The 14359-nt window shown below is 41.8% G+C and overlaps 1 protein-coding gene across 3 annotated transcripts in view; it reads left to right on the forward strand.

Annotated features, from left to right (window-relative positions):
* ARVCF (ARVCF delta catenin family member) overlaps positions 1-12641 on the forward strand; it is a 136393-nt gene extending 123752 nt beyond the window's left edge. For 2 of the 3 annotated variants that reach the window (XM_058851801.1, XM_058851802.1), the window contains 6 exons: positions 1108-1219; positions 1760-1850; positions 2916-2969; positions 7521-7612; positions 9472-9585; positions 10962-12641. In XM_058851801.1, coding sequence (XP_058707784.1) covers positions 1108-1219; positions 1760-1850; positions 2916-2969; positions 7521-7612; positions 9472-9573 — 451 coding nt within the window. In that variant the 3' untranslated portion in view covers positions 9574-9585; positions 10962-12641. The remainder of the gene's footprint in view (positions 1-1107; positions 1220-1759; positions 1851-2915; positions 2970-7520; positions 7613-9471; positions 9586-10961) is intronic. The other variant, XM_058851803.1, reaches the window with a different exon arrangement.
* Positions 12642-14359: the final 1718 nt, after the last annotated feature.

Below are 14359 nucleotides of genomic sequence, written 5' to 3' on the forward strand. Positions count from 1 at the left end.
ATAAGAACTCCTTGCAAACATGAAGATGTCACTATGAACAGCAGCTTTTGCTTTATGAAAGTATTGGAGCATCCCAACCTTTCAGAGCTGTAATTTTAGCAGTTAATATAGACAAAGTGAAAACAGCCAGCACCTTTAAAAGGTTTACTTGATGAAAAAGGTTAATTAATGAGTCACTTCAGTCATGTTAAGGCAGGATCTCTCCTTGTAAGAGACATCTTAGCACCACATGTACACTTACCAGGCAGCATTTGCAGTGAAGCCATGATCTTTGGTTTTAAAGGGCTGTTTTCTGTGTCAGTGTTCCACTCCTGGAATGCCAGTGATGAAGTCTGTTTCTTTCAAAAGAAATGGTTAATGGTGTGCAGTAATTGGTCTGACCAAAGGATTGGTGGTGATAATTTGAAGTGACAAATTTTCTTCCATTTAAGAACTGTGTTCCAACTGCTGTAGAGGAAACTTTGTTTTGCATAGTTCAGTCCATTAGACATTGTAGGTGTGTTCACTGCTAGGAGAGTGGCTGAAGTAATAACCTTCTTGGGTTGTATTGTTACAAAATATGAGAGCCACCAAAGATCTAGGCCTGTTTTATATTACAAAGGGTGTCTGGGTACTGTTTTAGTAAGGAATAGATAAAATTTGACTTTCCATTTAAAAACAGCTTATTTTTTTTGCTGACCAGAATTAATGCGTGAGGTATTTTAAACCATGGAGCAACTTCATTGAATTGTGAGGAATAAATGTACGTTGGGGTGAAGGTTTGAAATGTGGCTTAAAACATTTTTTGGTTTGGGTTTTTTGTCTCTGAATAAATCCAGGCAGGAATGAAGCTATCTGTTCTTTGTTAGTGACAGCTACAAGACAGCAGGGTCACCATGGCCTCAGTGCTTGTCCAGCAGTACATGTGAAAACACAGAAATACACAAAATTCATAACATTTTGATTTCTGTTTTTGTCACCAAATACCTGTATATATGAAGTCACTGAATGATTTCACGTATATCCCATTACTTATAGATTCAAGTAATAGCTGTGTGGAGCATTAGGTGCTAACAAATAGTCGGACATTGCTTGGTACTTAAACTGTAATCTTACCTTGTAAATCAGCCAGTCTCCCAGAGAAACAAAAGCAGCATCTCACATTCTTCAGATGATCTGGAGTTACAAAGAGCTACGAAATGCCCTTCAGAAGGATGGGTGGAACAAGTCACACTTCCAGGTAAAGATCTTAAATTAGTTCTTGAAATGCCCGAGTGGAGATGTCCTTACTTAGGTTGATCTTGCAGTCTGTAGCTCTTCTGTTCTTCCAGGTGAGAGCACAGTGGATTGTACCCTAGTCAGTCACACCATCCTGCATAGAGTTGCTGGCTGTGCTTTGCTCTTTCGGTTTGGGGAGTTTGCCATTCTGTACAGCCCAAATGCCCCGAGTTACTGGCAGAAGAATTAGCATGTCTTGTCTTAGTTGTGTCTCATTTGAAACGAGCTGTACAACAGCCTAGGGCAGCCACATCTGCTTGGCATGCAGCCTCCTCACCTTTTCTTGTGGAAGGGTTTTGCTCCTTTTACAGGGCAACAGTGCTGCCATTGAGAAAAGAGGGAGAAAGCTCCTCCATCAAATCTATGTGAAAATAAAAAAATTATCAACAGAAGGGGGGCTTAAGAGCATTCCATAATCTCTCTCTGTGCTGTTGGCTTGTTTATTTTATTGTTCACTTTCCATGAGTAGCAATTTGGTATTTGTGTGGCTTTTGTCCTGTAGTCTGTTTCTGCAGCTCCAAAGGGCTCCAAAGGTACTGCTGGCAGGTCTGGCTATGATGACAGCACTTTGCCTCTGGTGGATAAAAGTCAAGGTCAGTTCTGCTCTTTATCACTTGTCATGTAGTGCTTTACTGGTATTTTGGATTTGCTGTGACTGTGTTAGAGAATGAGAGGGTAAAAATGCATTATTCATGTGTGATTTTTACCCCAATATAATCAGTCAAATAATCACTCCCTATTACCTGGAGATGAATAGAATTTCTTCCCTTACAAAATGTATGCTACTGTTTTCTCAACTTGGATGCAGTGTTACCAGTTAAATCTTCCTCCAAGTGGGGTTGACCTTACCCCTACCCTGTACTGGAGTCTTTCCCTTTTTTAAATAAATGTGTGCCCATTTTGGCACAGCCTCTTCCTCTACCATGCAGGATTTTTTTTTTTATTGGAGATGAGTTTATTCAAGCTCCAACTAATCCTGTCTGTGCTTTTTCATGAGGCACAGCCACACCAACACCAATGTAGCACCAGCTTTGTTTTCACCATGATTGCTGTGTCTCTGAGCCTGCCTTTGGTTGCTGAGAGCAGGATTTGTCTGGTTTAACTGCAGGTTACTGCAGAAACACAGCCCCACACTGCCCTGCCTGTTTTCACCGTCCCTGTCTTTGATCAAACCTGGCACATGATGCAGACAGAGGATGATTTGGGTCAGCTTGCTGATGTGACAAGAAACTTGTTTTCTTTGTGGATTAGTTTTCTGTTGGCTCAGCAGGCTGCTGGATTGGCTTGGATTGTTCCTTTCTGCCATGAGAAGCTGCACCCTTACTTATTTTCTTTCTCTTTTATTCTGGAGAGACCAAAGAGAAGCTTGTTAATAATGTTAGGTAGTCCAAAGCAGTGCTGTGGTTTCTGTTGGAGAGAGAAAGCCTTGTATTATTCTGCAAAAGCAGAAAATACATGGATTATATGTGCTCTCTGGAGAGTTCGATTCAGACTTCCCTTTCTGAATGGATAACAGTTGAATGGTTTGGGAATTTTTTTACAATCACCTCTGCATTTAGTACTTTATGGACCTCTCTGGTTCTGTGACTAATTCAAAACTACAGGGTTTTGAGAAAAGCAAATGTACTAATTGTTGTTCCAATGCTTCTGTTTTCTAGATAATGAGAAGTCTGGGAGTCGTGATATGATACCTATGGATGAACTTGGCCCAGGTGAATTCAGTCATAGATCAAACTCTGTCTGTTCCAATAGAGCACACTGTCACTCATAGGAAAGTTCAACTATTTCTCTAGGAGATATTATTACAGATGGATAAAGCTGACGTTTAAAAACAGAACAGTACCTCACAAAAGATTGGTAGTTGTCTTTTTTTTCTTTGTACACATGTAGAGTGTACACACCAATTTCTCCACTACTTTATGCATATATTAGAGGTATACTGACCCAGCTTTCATTCTGCTCTTTGGTCCCTGAGGCAGCTGCATGCCCTGTTCCAGATCTGGAAGTCTTCAGGATTCAGAAAGAAAAAAAAAGAGTTTAAAATTTACTTCAATGTATTGCTTGTGTTTAAATCTCTTCTGCCTTTGTTTTTGTAGGTAAAACCAAAAATAGGTTAGTGTGTGTGATATTCATGGCTCTACTTTCCATTTACCTGCATCTAAATGAGCCTGGCTTTTCTTGTAGACTGAGAGGAGCCACTGTCAGTTATGTGCTTTGAGACTGATAAGCCCCGTAGTGTTAAACTTCTAGAGGGTTTTTTTCTTTATCAAGGTAGATAAAGGTGCTTTGTGGTCTCTTGAGAATTTGCTTTACTTCTTCCAGTTGATGTTTTTATTTAAATGCATCTATATGCATGCCTCCAGATCAAACAGTTTGATACACTGCTATTAGTGATTGTGGCTGAATAAAATAGCAAGTTAAGAGTGAAGAAAAAGCCAAATGTGTTCAGAAAGTAAAATAACAGGTATATATTACCTTTTGTATTCTTGGAAAAATGAGATGCCACCTGCCATGAATCAACTGTCCATATGTATTTTGCCTTAGGGAACACTGAAACATTTGTTCTCACAATGGAAGAAAATCTCTTCAGAGAGGATTGCCTGGCAGGAATAGCTGTGTGCTGGCAGGTGCTGCAGAATGGGCAGAGCTGATTGTTTATAGTCTCAGTATTAATTGCTGCCTTATGCTCTCAGGAGTTACTGGTACAGCCCTGAGTACCAAACAAAATGCAAATTTACAGCATATGTACAGCATCAGACAGATTCTCTGGGCCATGCTGTTCTCCAGTCTTTTTATCACATTTAGAAGATGAGATCTGTCAAGTTTTCCTGATCCCAGATCTTGAGTGCCTTTCACTTCCAATATGATTATAACTTTGTGCTATTTCAGAGGTCAGCTGAAAAGAGACTAAGTTAATTTATCCAGTTCACTATGCTTAATTTTACAGAGAACTGGAATAAAAACATCTCATCTCTTTCCTTCAGTCTCTTCCAAATGCTGCATGTTTTTTGTCTTATGGGCATACTAACATGAGAAGGCTGATCTAGACTCTATTTTCTGATTTTAACTTCATTAGGGACTGTTGTGTTCTGGAATTTTTGTTCTTTTTTCACTCTGTAATGAACTGGTGCTTCCAGCCCAGTGTTCATCCCCTCCAGAGTATATAGAGGACTGATGGTTCCAGAACATCCCCACCTGTGTGCCCCTCCTCTGTGGGCTGTTCTCACTAGTGTTCAGGCTGTCCTGGTGCCTGGGCCTTTCCATGAACCCACATTGGCTCTGCTTCAAGATCGCAAAAAGAAAATTGCTGGTGCTGTCTCAGCTTCTTTGATAATGCTGTGGGGGTCATCCTTCTCACCAGAGGAAATCACTTTGCTATCAGTGGTTAGGGAGGCAGAAGGATACGTTCCCCATCAGCTGGCAGTACTAAACCAGTCAGACCCTTGCTGTCTGGGGCAGTGGAACAGCCTGGGTAGGATGTGGATGTGCTGGGAGATAGAAGACAACCTGTATTATGAGTTACCATGGGATGCTCAGGTGTGTCAGACATTCCCAGCTCTGGGAACTGTCACCATGTGCCTGGGGCCCTGCCCTGAGCTGTCTGCAGAGAACAGAGATCTCCAGTCTACACCAAGTCGTCCAAAATTCTGTGTGTGCCTCAGTTAACATGCAGTCACTCAGACAGGAGCACTTGGGAGGTGAAATTGTTCAGACCAGAGACATAGAGTTCACATGCCACTGTCCTCCATGCCCGTCTTCAGGCATGACTTCTTTCTCCTCCTCCTTTCTCCTTCTCCTCCTCTCTGATGGGTCTAGAGGTTTGATCTTTTTTAAGTGGAGAGCTGTGTGAGGGCACAGATGGACTGACACTGGCAGGCATGTATTTGGTCCTGTAATTTATGATGACATAAAAATGTTGCTGTAGAGTGAGTGGGAGATAGAGAAGCAATAGAGACAACAAACAAGAAGCTGAGAGAGAGAAGTAAACATGCCAAGGATGGGACATTCCTCTACTGACCAGTGTAACTTTTGTCTATATAAGGGATTGTATTAAGTCAAAATAATGTCCTTATACCTTGGAGCAGCAAGATAGGTATAGATCTCTATGCCATAGAAGCAACTAATTCTGATTGCTTCTTCAAATGAATCTGAAACATGGAGAAAGTAGTGTTTCTAGCATCCTTGCAGAGCCATGGTTCTCCAGGCAGTGAGGTATTACTTCTCTGATGCAGCCTTTCAAGATATTTCCATTTCATTTGATCAAATCATGAACTTCCTATCTCTGCTTCTGCTTATCTTGACAGAGGCATAGCACAGTGTGTGAGTTTTGGACATGTGACCTGCCAGTGCTGGTCTCTGTGCAGGCTAGGGGCCTGCAGGATGAAGTGAAAAATGTGGTGGAATTTAGATACAAAGAACAAAGTTCTTGGGTGTTCTTTGTTGTCAAATTACTGTTGGTGCTGAAGTGGGATTTTCTTCTTCCTGATGTGTCCTGGCTAAGTATGGAAGCTTTAATTGTTTCATAGTATTAAAGATCAGTTTTGATTTTTATTTTTATGATTACAGTCTTTCTCCCTGGGAAGTATCACAGCTGCCATCTTTCACTTAGTGGCTGTTGCTTTCTGGGGATAGTTTAAATGTTTTCATTGTGTCTTGGCAATTCCTTTTACAAGTGTTTGTGGATCACCCACGATTATGGCACTACAAAAATGCAAAGTAATCCATTATATCCTTGTGAGTACAGTTACCATGAGATTGTAAAAAGCTACCACCCAGTTGCTGCAAGTTTGATTTTCTGTTTTTCCATCACTTAGTACATACTTTTGTGAAGTATTTTGTTCTAAATAAATGATGAATCTGTAGATAGGGACGTAGCCTACTAGCAGTGTTCATGTCTGTCATTTGAAAGAGAATTATCGGTCCTGTGTTCTCCACGAGTGCTGGCTGGGTAGGTGGGTGCAGCTGGTTTTTTTCTTTTTTTGTTCAAAAGGAATAGCTAAGAATGTCAGGCATCTTGATTGTCAACAATTGTAAGTTAAGTGCTGTGTAGCAAATCATGCTTTATGATCTGTGAACTACATATATAATCCCAGAATTCTTTAGTTATTTTTGGTCAGTGTGGTTAAATTATCTCTTACTGCCCTTGATATCAAAAATACATCCTGCCTCAGGTGCTTATTTGCAGATCTGTGTGCACTTGGGTTTGCAGCCCTTCTCAGTCTGACCTGGCTCTTTGTGCAGTTGTCATGTGGGCAAACAGTGCCACAGGAAGCCCACAAATACATCACTCAGTTTTCCTTAATGGCCTGTTACAGGCAAGTAACAAACCAAGAGAGGGGCATTTTGATAGTTTATGTAAAACTTTCTGTAGTGTTCTAAAAACAATTTGTCAGAACAGGAAAACATTAATGATCCCTCAGTTACATAGGGGAAAACAAAAGCCTACAAGGAAGTATAAATTCAGGTGTCATTTACTCCAGTTTACAATGCTGTCAAAGCAGAGCAGGCAAGGATCTATTTGTCACTGATAATGAAGGAAATTTGATGCATAATGAAAATAAATCAAGTTTTGCATTGTCTGACAGTGATTAAAAGCAAAGGTTCTGAAATAATTACAGCCATTTCTTTATAAAACCCTCCCAGAGTTTTCTTCCTTGTATTCATCACGCTTTCATGCTCTTCCTTAGTTGTCAGGAGAAAAGGCACCAACAGGTGCTGCTTCGTAATGAAAGACAGCCCAAGCACAGCAGGGTTTGCATTGAGATTTCTTCCAACTCGACAGGCCCTTTTTCTCAGTGCTCTGATGGGGACTCTTCCAAATTATTGTCATGTCCTGCTAGTAGTCAGGCTCAGGAAAAGTGGGAACAGGCTGCAGAGCATTCAGAAAATGAACACAGCCAATTAATCAGGCTGCTAAGCAAGGAACGCGGGATTTGGGCTGGATTTGGAGCTCATTAGCCACAGGGCATGAGATGACAACTTGCTGCTTTCCATGGGCACACTAAAAAGTGCAGCAGGCTGGGATGAAAACAGTGCTGCTTGCTAATGAGTGCCAGCATCTGGCAGTGCTATAAAAAGGAGGCTTCTCTGTTTGTTTTTAACTGGTAAAAATGAAATTTCAGAGCTGGAGCACGTGAGAAGCAGGCTGCCGGCATCTTTGGGTTGTGGTGGTTTGTTTTCCTTCACTGAAGAATTCTGCTTGCATCAGCTCTGTTTCTGCTCTGGTTTGTGCTTCATGCCTGAGTGTTGTGTTTTCTCCTCAGATGGATATTCCACCATCGACCACCGGGACAAGGAGCGCAAGTACAAGACCAGTGATAACACAGGAGATGCCTCCGAGAAGGAACCTTTAAAAGTGAGCTCCCTCTTATTGCTGACTGCTAGTTAGTGCCTTGGGAAGAAAGGAATCGAGTGTCCTCAGCCAGAAACACAGGGTAGTCACTCACCAGGGGGCTGTACAGTGCCTTTTTTTATTTCACATAAAGGCATTATTTTGTAATTTAGCACTTGGCTAACTAGAAATAAAAACAAAATGTTGCTTTCCAGTGCAGGAGCAAATGCAGGTAGCTGCTGTACTCTTGTAAAAGGATGAGGTTGTAAAAATAGAAAGTGTTTGTTCTGTTGCCCTTGTCCAGGCAGCATTCCCTTGGCCCTGAGCTGTGTAACTGTGCTCAGACTTTGTTCTGACAAGTCTCTTCAGATTGTCATGCTGCTTTATTGTCTTCACCATGAGAAATAGGTGTGATCTTGTCTGTCTATGTCCAGCAGTGTGGTGAATAGTACTCATTTCTGCAACACTCATTCGCAGTCCTGATGGTGGACCGTGGCCATGGGCCAGGGAGATGGAGAGCAAAGAGACGTGCAGAGTGTTACGTCTGTGCCTTCTAAATACAAATTTAGACTACTTTCTAATTAAAAATAATTCTTACTTTACAATGCTTTTTGTATTACAGGCTGTGTGCAAATGTGACTCAGTAGGCTCTGTGTCATTTATGTTGCACTTCTGTACCTTTTCAGAGTAAAAAGTCTGTTAATGCTCTGGCCACCAGTTCTCCCTGGCCTTAAAACAAGCTTGGGTTTTCCCCTGGGGGAGTAATTTCAAGAAGGAAAGAGTCAGTTGTAGAAGAGAGTGTTGCTAGTCTGCAGAAGGCTGTCCTTAATAACCTTCAGCATACTATTGATAATACCAGAAAATCCAGGTGATTCATGTTGAGTGTAAACAGTTAAACTTCAGTCAGTTGAAAGGCAAAACCACCATCACTCAACAGGGAAATAAAAAAATGGTATTTGCAGAAAAATACTTCCATAGATGGTAAACTAGGAAGGTGTCGTACTGCACCAGCCTGCCTGTTTTAACTTGCCTAGTCAGGCATTTCCTGCTGTGTTCTGCATGAAGGTACACCCTGGAGAGTGGCTTCAATCTGCCTGGACTTTTTTTAAGCTCATTACTGAAGTCCTACAAAGTGTCCCCCTTCTCCAATTGGCCAGAGATGGTCTTGCTTGAGCCAGTATCAATCAAATGAACTTCCTAGTTCCCTCATCACAGTTTCTAGTACATTCTGCAAGGATGCAGGAAGTTATATAAAAATGTTGATCAATAGGAGCTTGGCAAAAAATACCTTTTTAAGGAAAATAGGATGAGGTAGGAAAATAACAAGTACTTGTTATTTTTTCCACTCAAAATTCATTAAAGTGGTCCAATGCAACACTCAAAATCACATCAAGCAGCCTTAACTCCAGTGTATGACTGAAGTGAAGCACAACCAGGTTCAGCAAGTGACTGCTTTTATGAGAAAGAGAGAAAAAACATTTCACCACAACAGTGTGTGACCCACAGCCTGTGCTGCCTCTCGGTTCTGAGCACCTGGAGGTAGCCAGAATCCAGGCTGTTGTACACAGCAGCGGTGGGCGCAGCCCTGCCCTCACCTGGGCAGAGCTGAGCAGCTGCTGCTCTTCCTCCCTGGGCTGCCAAACAGAAATGTGGCTGTGGGGGCTGTGGCTCGTGAGCTGTGTGAAAGCTCAAGGGAGGCTGGGAATCCAGGGAAGTGTGGCCTTTTGGCTGTTGCAGATGCTTTTGTCAGTATTGTGCCTTTGCTGATCTTGTTTCTTTCTCTACCACTAATTTTCCCTTGTGCTACTTTAAGCTGACTTGTTTGGTGGTTTTGTTTGATTAATCCGCTCTGTTTTGCTTTAACTCCTCACCCTGTGCTGCAGAATGACACAAATAGGAAAAACATTAACAGGAGTAACAGGGCTTCGGTGAATCTGGTGGATGCCCGTGACATTAAACCCCAGCCTGTTGACTCCTGGGTCTAATTTGCATGCATGGTAGGTCCTTTTAATGGTAATTGGGGCTAGTGAATAACTTTCTCTTGTGCATGATCTGTATAGCTGTGGAATCTCTTCAAATCTAACTGCTAACTTATAGATACATAAAAGTGCATTTGGAAGAAAAAAAAAGTGGTGTTTATATTATTCAGTGTATCTTTAATGAAATGCAATCAAACACCACTGTTTGATTAAAAAGAACCTGTCAAATAACCAGGCAGAAAATTAATATTATGAATAATTAGTTGTCAGCTGAAATGTGAAATATTTCTGCTGTTAGGCCATGGGAAAGAATTTGAGTAGTGTGTTCCTGCATCCAGCCATTCTTCCTCCCTCAGTGCTCATTATGAGGATTAGCCTGAGACTTAAGAAAAACTATATCCTTGACTATTTTTGGATGTCCCCTAAGGTTCCCATGAATTACAGCAGGAAATCTGCTGACTGTACACAACTTACTTTGCAAGGAGAGATGATATCGGTTACACAATGAATAGTGACCCACAACCCCCACTTTTCTTTTTTTTTTTTTTTTTTTTTTTATTGTGTGACAATAAAGAAAGGTGCCTTTTTGTTGTGTTCTAGTCGTCTGCCTTTGCCACGTGCCAAGTTCCTCAGTAATGTCACTGGCCTTTCTTTGCTCCTGCCACTGCTAATCTGTGTCCTGCTGTCTTGCTCGAGTTACCCTGATGATACCTTCTGGCACTCTGTCAGAGGATGCTATGTTTGGAACAGCAGGTGTTGTGCCCCTGGCTATGACTAAAGGAAAGTTTTAGTGACTGTCATGAAGGCACTGAGCAACTTTCCCATCAGAGTGGGCAAGAGACTTTAAAGGCCCAAATTCCAAACCTTGAACCGTCATCCACCCCCATAATTCTACATGGATATCGCTTGCATTAGTGGGAGAGAAAACTCCTGTATCTTTTTGGGTGGTGGTGTTGGAGTTTTTTTCCCCTCCTTCCTTTCAGTTTAGTAGAAATGCAAGGTGTTAGCAGATTGTTTCTGTTCCTGGCTGGAAGCACCTGCTTAGAGGAGGCTTTCAGCATTGTGAGGTGCTGTCACGGAGCAGATCCTGGCACCGCTTGCCTCCCACAGCTGCTCAGCGCTGCATGATCAGCCGTGGTAGCTCAGGCACAGGGCTGGGATTAATGTGCCTGTGGTGCCTGCTTCACTCCTGCACTCTGCTCTGAGCTGTGAAGCCCTACAGGTGGGGTCCTAACTTCAAAAAATTAAGTCTGTTTTCTCCCAGACCTGCCCTTCAAGGAACCCATGTGTTGGCATAGGTTGGCATTTCCAGTCACTGTCCTACTATGAGGTGATGGAGATCACCAAGGCCATGCTAATGACTGGTATTAATCAGTTCTGACTTTATTTTGCAGGGCTAAAGTCCAACCACATTTTTTTTAATTGAGGGGGAGAAACAAACATTGAATCGACCCAGAGGATCTCATCAGTCACCACTGCCATTCAGACTGGGAGGGCTGCAGGTCCCAGGAGGGCGTGGGGAGCAAACCCACCCGAGTGCCATCGCCGAGCAGAGCACGATGCCTTACAGCGAGACACTCTGCTGCTTAACTCCCTGACATTCCCACCAGAAACAGCCACCGCCTCCCCCTCCCTCCCTCCCACTCCTGCAAGAAGAAAAGCAAGAAAAGAGAATCCAAGCTTCCATGTAGCTGGCTGCGTTCTTAGGTGACTCTTACAGTGTGGATGGTGCCAAGTTGGAGAAGTGCAGGTCATGCGGCAGCTTCACAGCGAGAGAGGAACTGCAGGATATTTGAAATGATACTGTAGGTGTAGCCATGAGGAGAATAGCACTTTCTGGTTGGGGGTTCATTGTTTTGGTTTTTGTTTTAGGGGATTTCTTTTGAATTGTGATTCTTAACGTTTTTGAAGGCTTTCTGAAAAATGTTTAGGTTTCCTTTATTATTCCTACAGAAAGTGCAGGAATGTTGAGTGGGTTTATTGGATTTCAATGAAGGGAGAAAATGCAGAACAAAAACTATTAAATGGTAGTTAAATGAACTGGAGAGTGATGAGAAAATTGACGCAAGCTGTATAATCTGCTTTTAGAGTAAGCTATATCAATCACAGTGCTATATTATCATTATAATCTGGTGTACAATACTTCTGCCTTTTGAATTCTGTAATGTCTCTGTTTTTATTTCCACATATTGAAAAGCAGTTTATGGAAGGTTTCAGTGTCCCTGGTTCAAAAATGTGTGCTGGGAAATGGAGTTGGGTGGCTTCTTATTTTCATGTTCTCAAAGATTGCAATAAGGAGCTTTACATGTTAAATGTATCATTGTTGCATTGATGATGATAAACTACTTTTGCCATAGCTGTTAAGACATTGAAGGAAATAGGAGCGTTTTTTGTAGGATGTCTTATTTTGAGCACGCTATAAATTTGAGATGGGTTTGTCACTTACATTTGATGGTAAATTCTTCAGTGTTGGATCCATGTTTGCTTTGGGCTATAGATCCTGATGAAAAATGCCACAAAGGGAACTGGTTTGGCATTTTAAAATCATTGTCATGGTTTCTGTGTTCCTTTGCTTTTGTTTGAGATTGCATATTTCATTTGGCGTGAAAATCATCCATGTGCAGCAGCTCTCCTCCAGGATGCCAAGGCCTGACTTCTGTAGGGGAATGTTTACCTCAAGAGAACATACTCTGCAAATGTGGTATCAGGAAATGCCGGGAACGAAATTATTTCAGATCACTGATTTTCTCCAGGCATTGGTCAAGGGAGGGCAGCAGATGAGAATAGGAAGCAAATGTCTCAGTAGCAGCACGAGAGGACTTTTGCTGATTTTACTTGGTTGCCACTGTTCTTTGATTGCCACATTTTATTTTAAACAAGCTCCTAAAAACGGTGTGACTGGAAAGCACATTTTTGAGTCTAGCAAACATCATTTGCGGTTTTCAGTGCCTGCCGTTCCTTTTGTAAGTAAAAAGGGGAAGTATCCAACAATCTCACCTCCCCCAAAATATTACTGTAATAGTAACCATTACATTTTTTGTAAAAAAAATTCTAAAAACTTTTAAAAAAGCAAATACCAAGAGCTTTGTATCTTCTTGAGTATATTAAAAATTTGACATGAATACATATATATAAATAAAAAGTCTATATATCTATATACATATATATATATATTGTTGTGCAGAGAATAGGTTAACAAAACCATGTAAAGTAGTTTGCAGGAGAGGGAAGCATTTGTTGATTCAGGGAAAAAGACTGATGCCAGAAGCTGTCAGTGATTTGGATGATACATGTGCTGCTTCGCACCCTCCCTTTTTGACCTTCATCTTCCACATACGTTGCAGTGTCACTTCTGGATCCTGGGGAAGGTGAAGTTGCTTGGAGCAAATCAACATAGCAAAGATTTGTTTTTTCACCTACATGAGAGTCCTATTGGGCCAAAGATGCTCAGCGGATCAAGGGAAGCAGAGAGAGGCACCTGTGACTATCTGTGTTGGGGCAATGTCTCTCTGGGTAGACATGAAGTGTGGCAGTGAAACCAGATACATCGTCTGACTGTATATTATATCAATGGTGCTCTTTTCATACTTGTTCTGCCAATACGCGGAGACCCTTTTAACAAAGCTACACAGAAGAGTTTTATATCACTTTTGGTTATGTACTTGGTGTATTCTTTTTGTATATGAAAGGATTTTTTTAAAAACGTTCAGTAATTAGCAATGGAGCCTGCTTTGTAGCTGACTAGAACAGTGTAAGAGAAGGGCCGTGCTGTCAGTCTGTCCCTGATCTACTTCAAACCATATATTTACCAAAGGAGTCTGAGAAAAAGTTCACTTAAAATAAAGAACTGATTGTTGAAAGGAGTCTCTGCTAAGACTTTGTGGTTTAGTTATTGTGGAGATATTTCAAAGCCAGCAAGAAGTTAACAGAGAAAACTGCAGGAGGGGGAAAATGAAGTGACTGGGGCCAGTTATGGTCATGACTTCCAATCCTAGATATCCCATGGCTCTTATTGGGACACTACAGGGACACTCAGAATCTGGGTTAGAGTCTACTTTGATCTCTGTCAATAATAGACTAAAAACACCAAGGATATTTGAGAAGCAGATTCAGACCCCATCCCACTTCTCCCAAAAGTCTTGTGGTATTTACACTGTACCCTGGACTGTCCCTATCAGGTTAGATGGCACTGGCTGCCCAGGTCATCATAGCAAACTGTTCTTTGTTTTTCTGGGGGTGTTACAGCAGCCAGCAGAGTTGTGAGCTGACAACATGGTTTATTGCTGCAGAAAATCAGAGGATGGTATGTCAAGAAGTTGGATACCAAGTTGATGGGCCAAGGCTTCCCCTGGGAATCACACATCAAAGCCCCACCCTTCCCATGCCTTACACTAAACTAAATCCGAAGTATGTAGCAATAACCCATCCTCAACATTACTGTGGGTTTTTTTTTTCTGAACAAACTGTTGTTTGGATGGTGAGGAAAGAAAATAGGTTGGGGGATGACTTACTTATATGTGAGACTATCACCTTGTATTATCAGCCCACCTGCTGAGGTCCAAAGCAGGGTACCTTGAACCAGGTCTGATGATTTAATGTCCTTTGTGTCTATGGCCAGAAGCTCACTGGTGGGATGTGTGCCCACCCCTGCCCTCACCTCTCCCCTTGTTGGCACAAGTATAACTGGCTGTTTGAGCTGTTCCAGGATGTGGGTGGATGAACCTGTAATTGTTGTATTTTGGCAGCAGGGACTGTATGTAAAGAAGGGAAAGCGGCAGTGTGTGTGACTAAT

Source organism: Poecile atricapillus, chromosome 16, assembly GCF_030490865.1.
Source record: "Poecile atricapillus isolate bPoeAtr1 chromosome 16, bPoeAtr1.hap1, whole genome shotgun sequence".
NCBI classification, from domain to species: Eukaryota; Metazoa; Chordata; class Aves; order Passeriformes; family Paridae; genus Poecile; species Poecile atricapillus.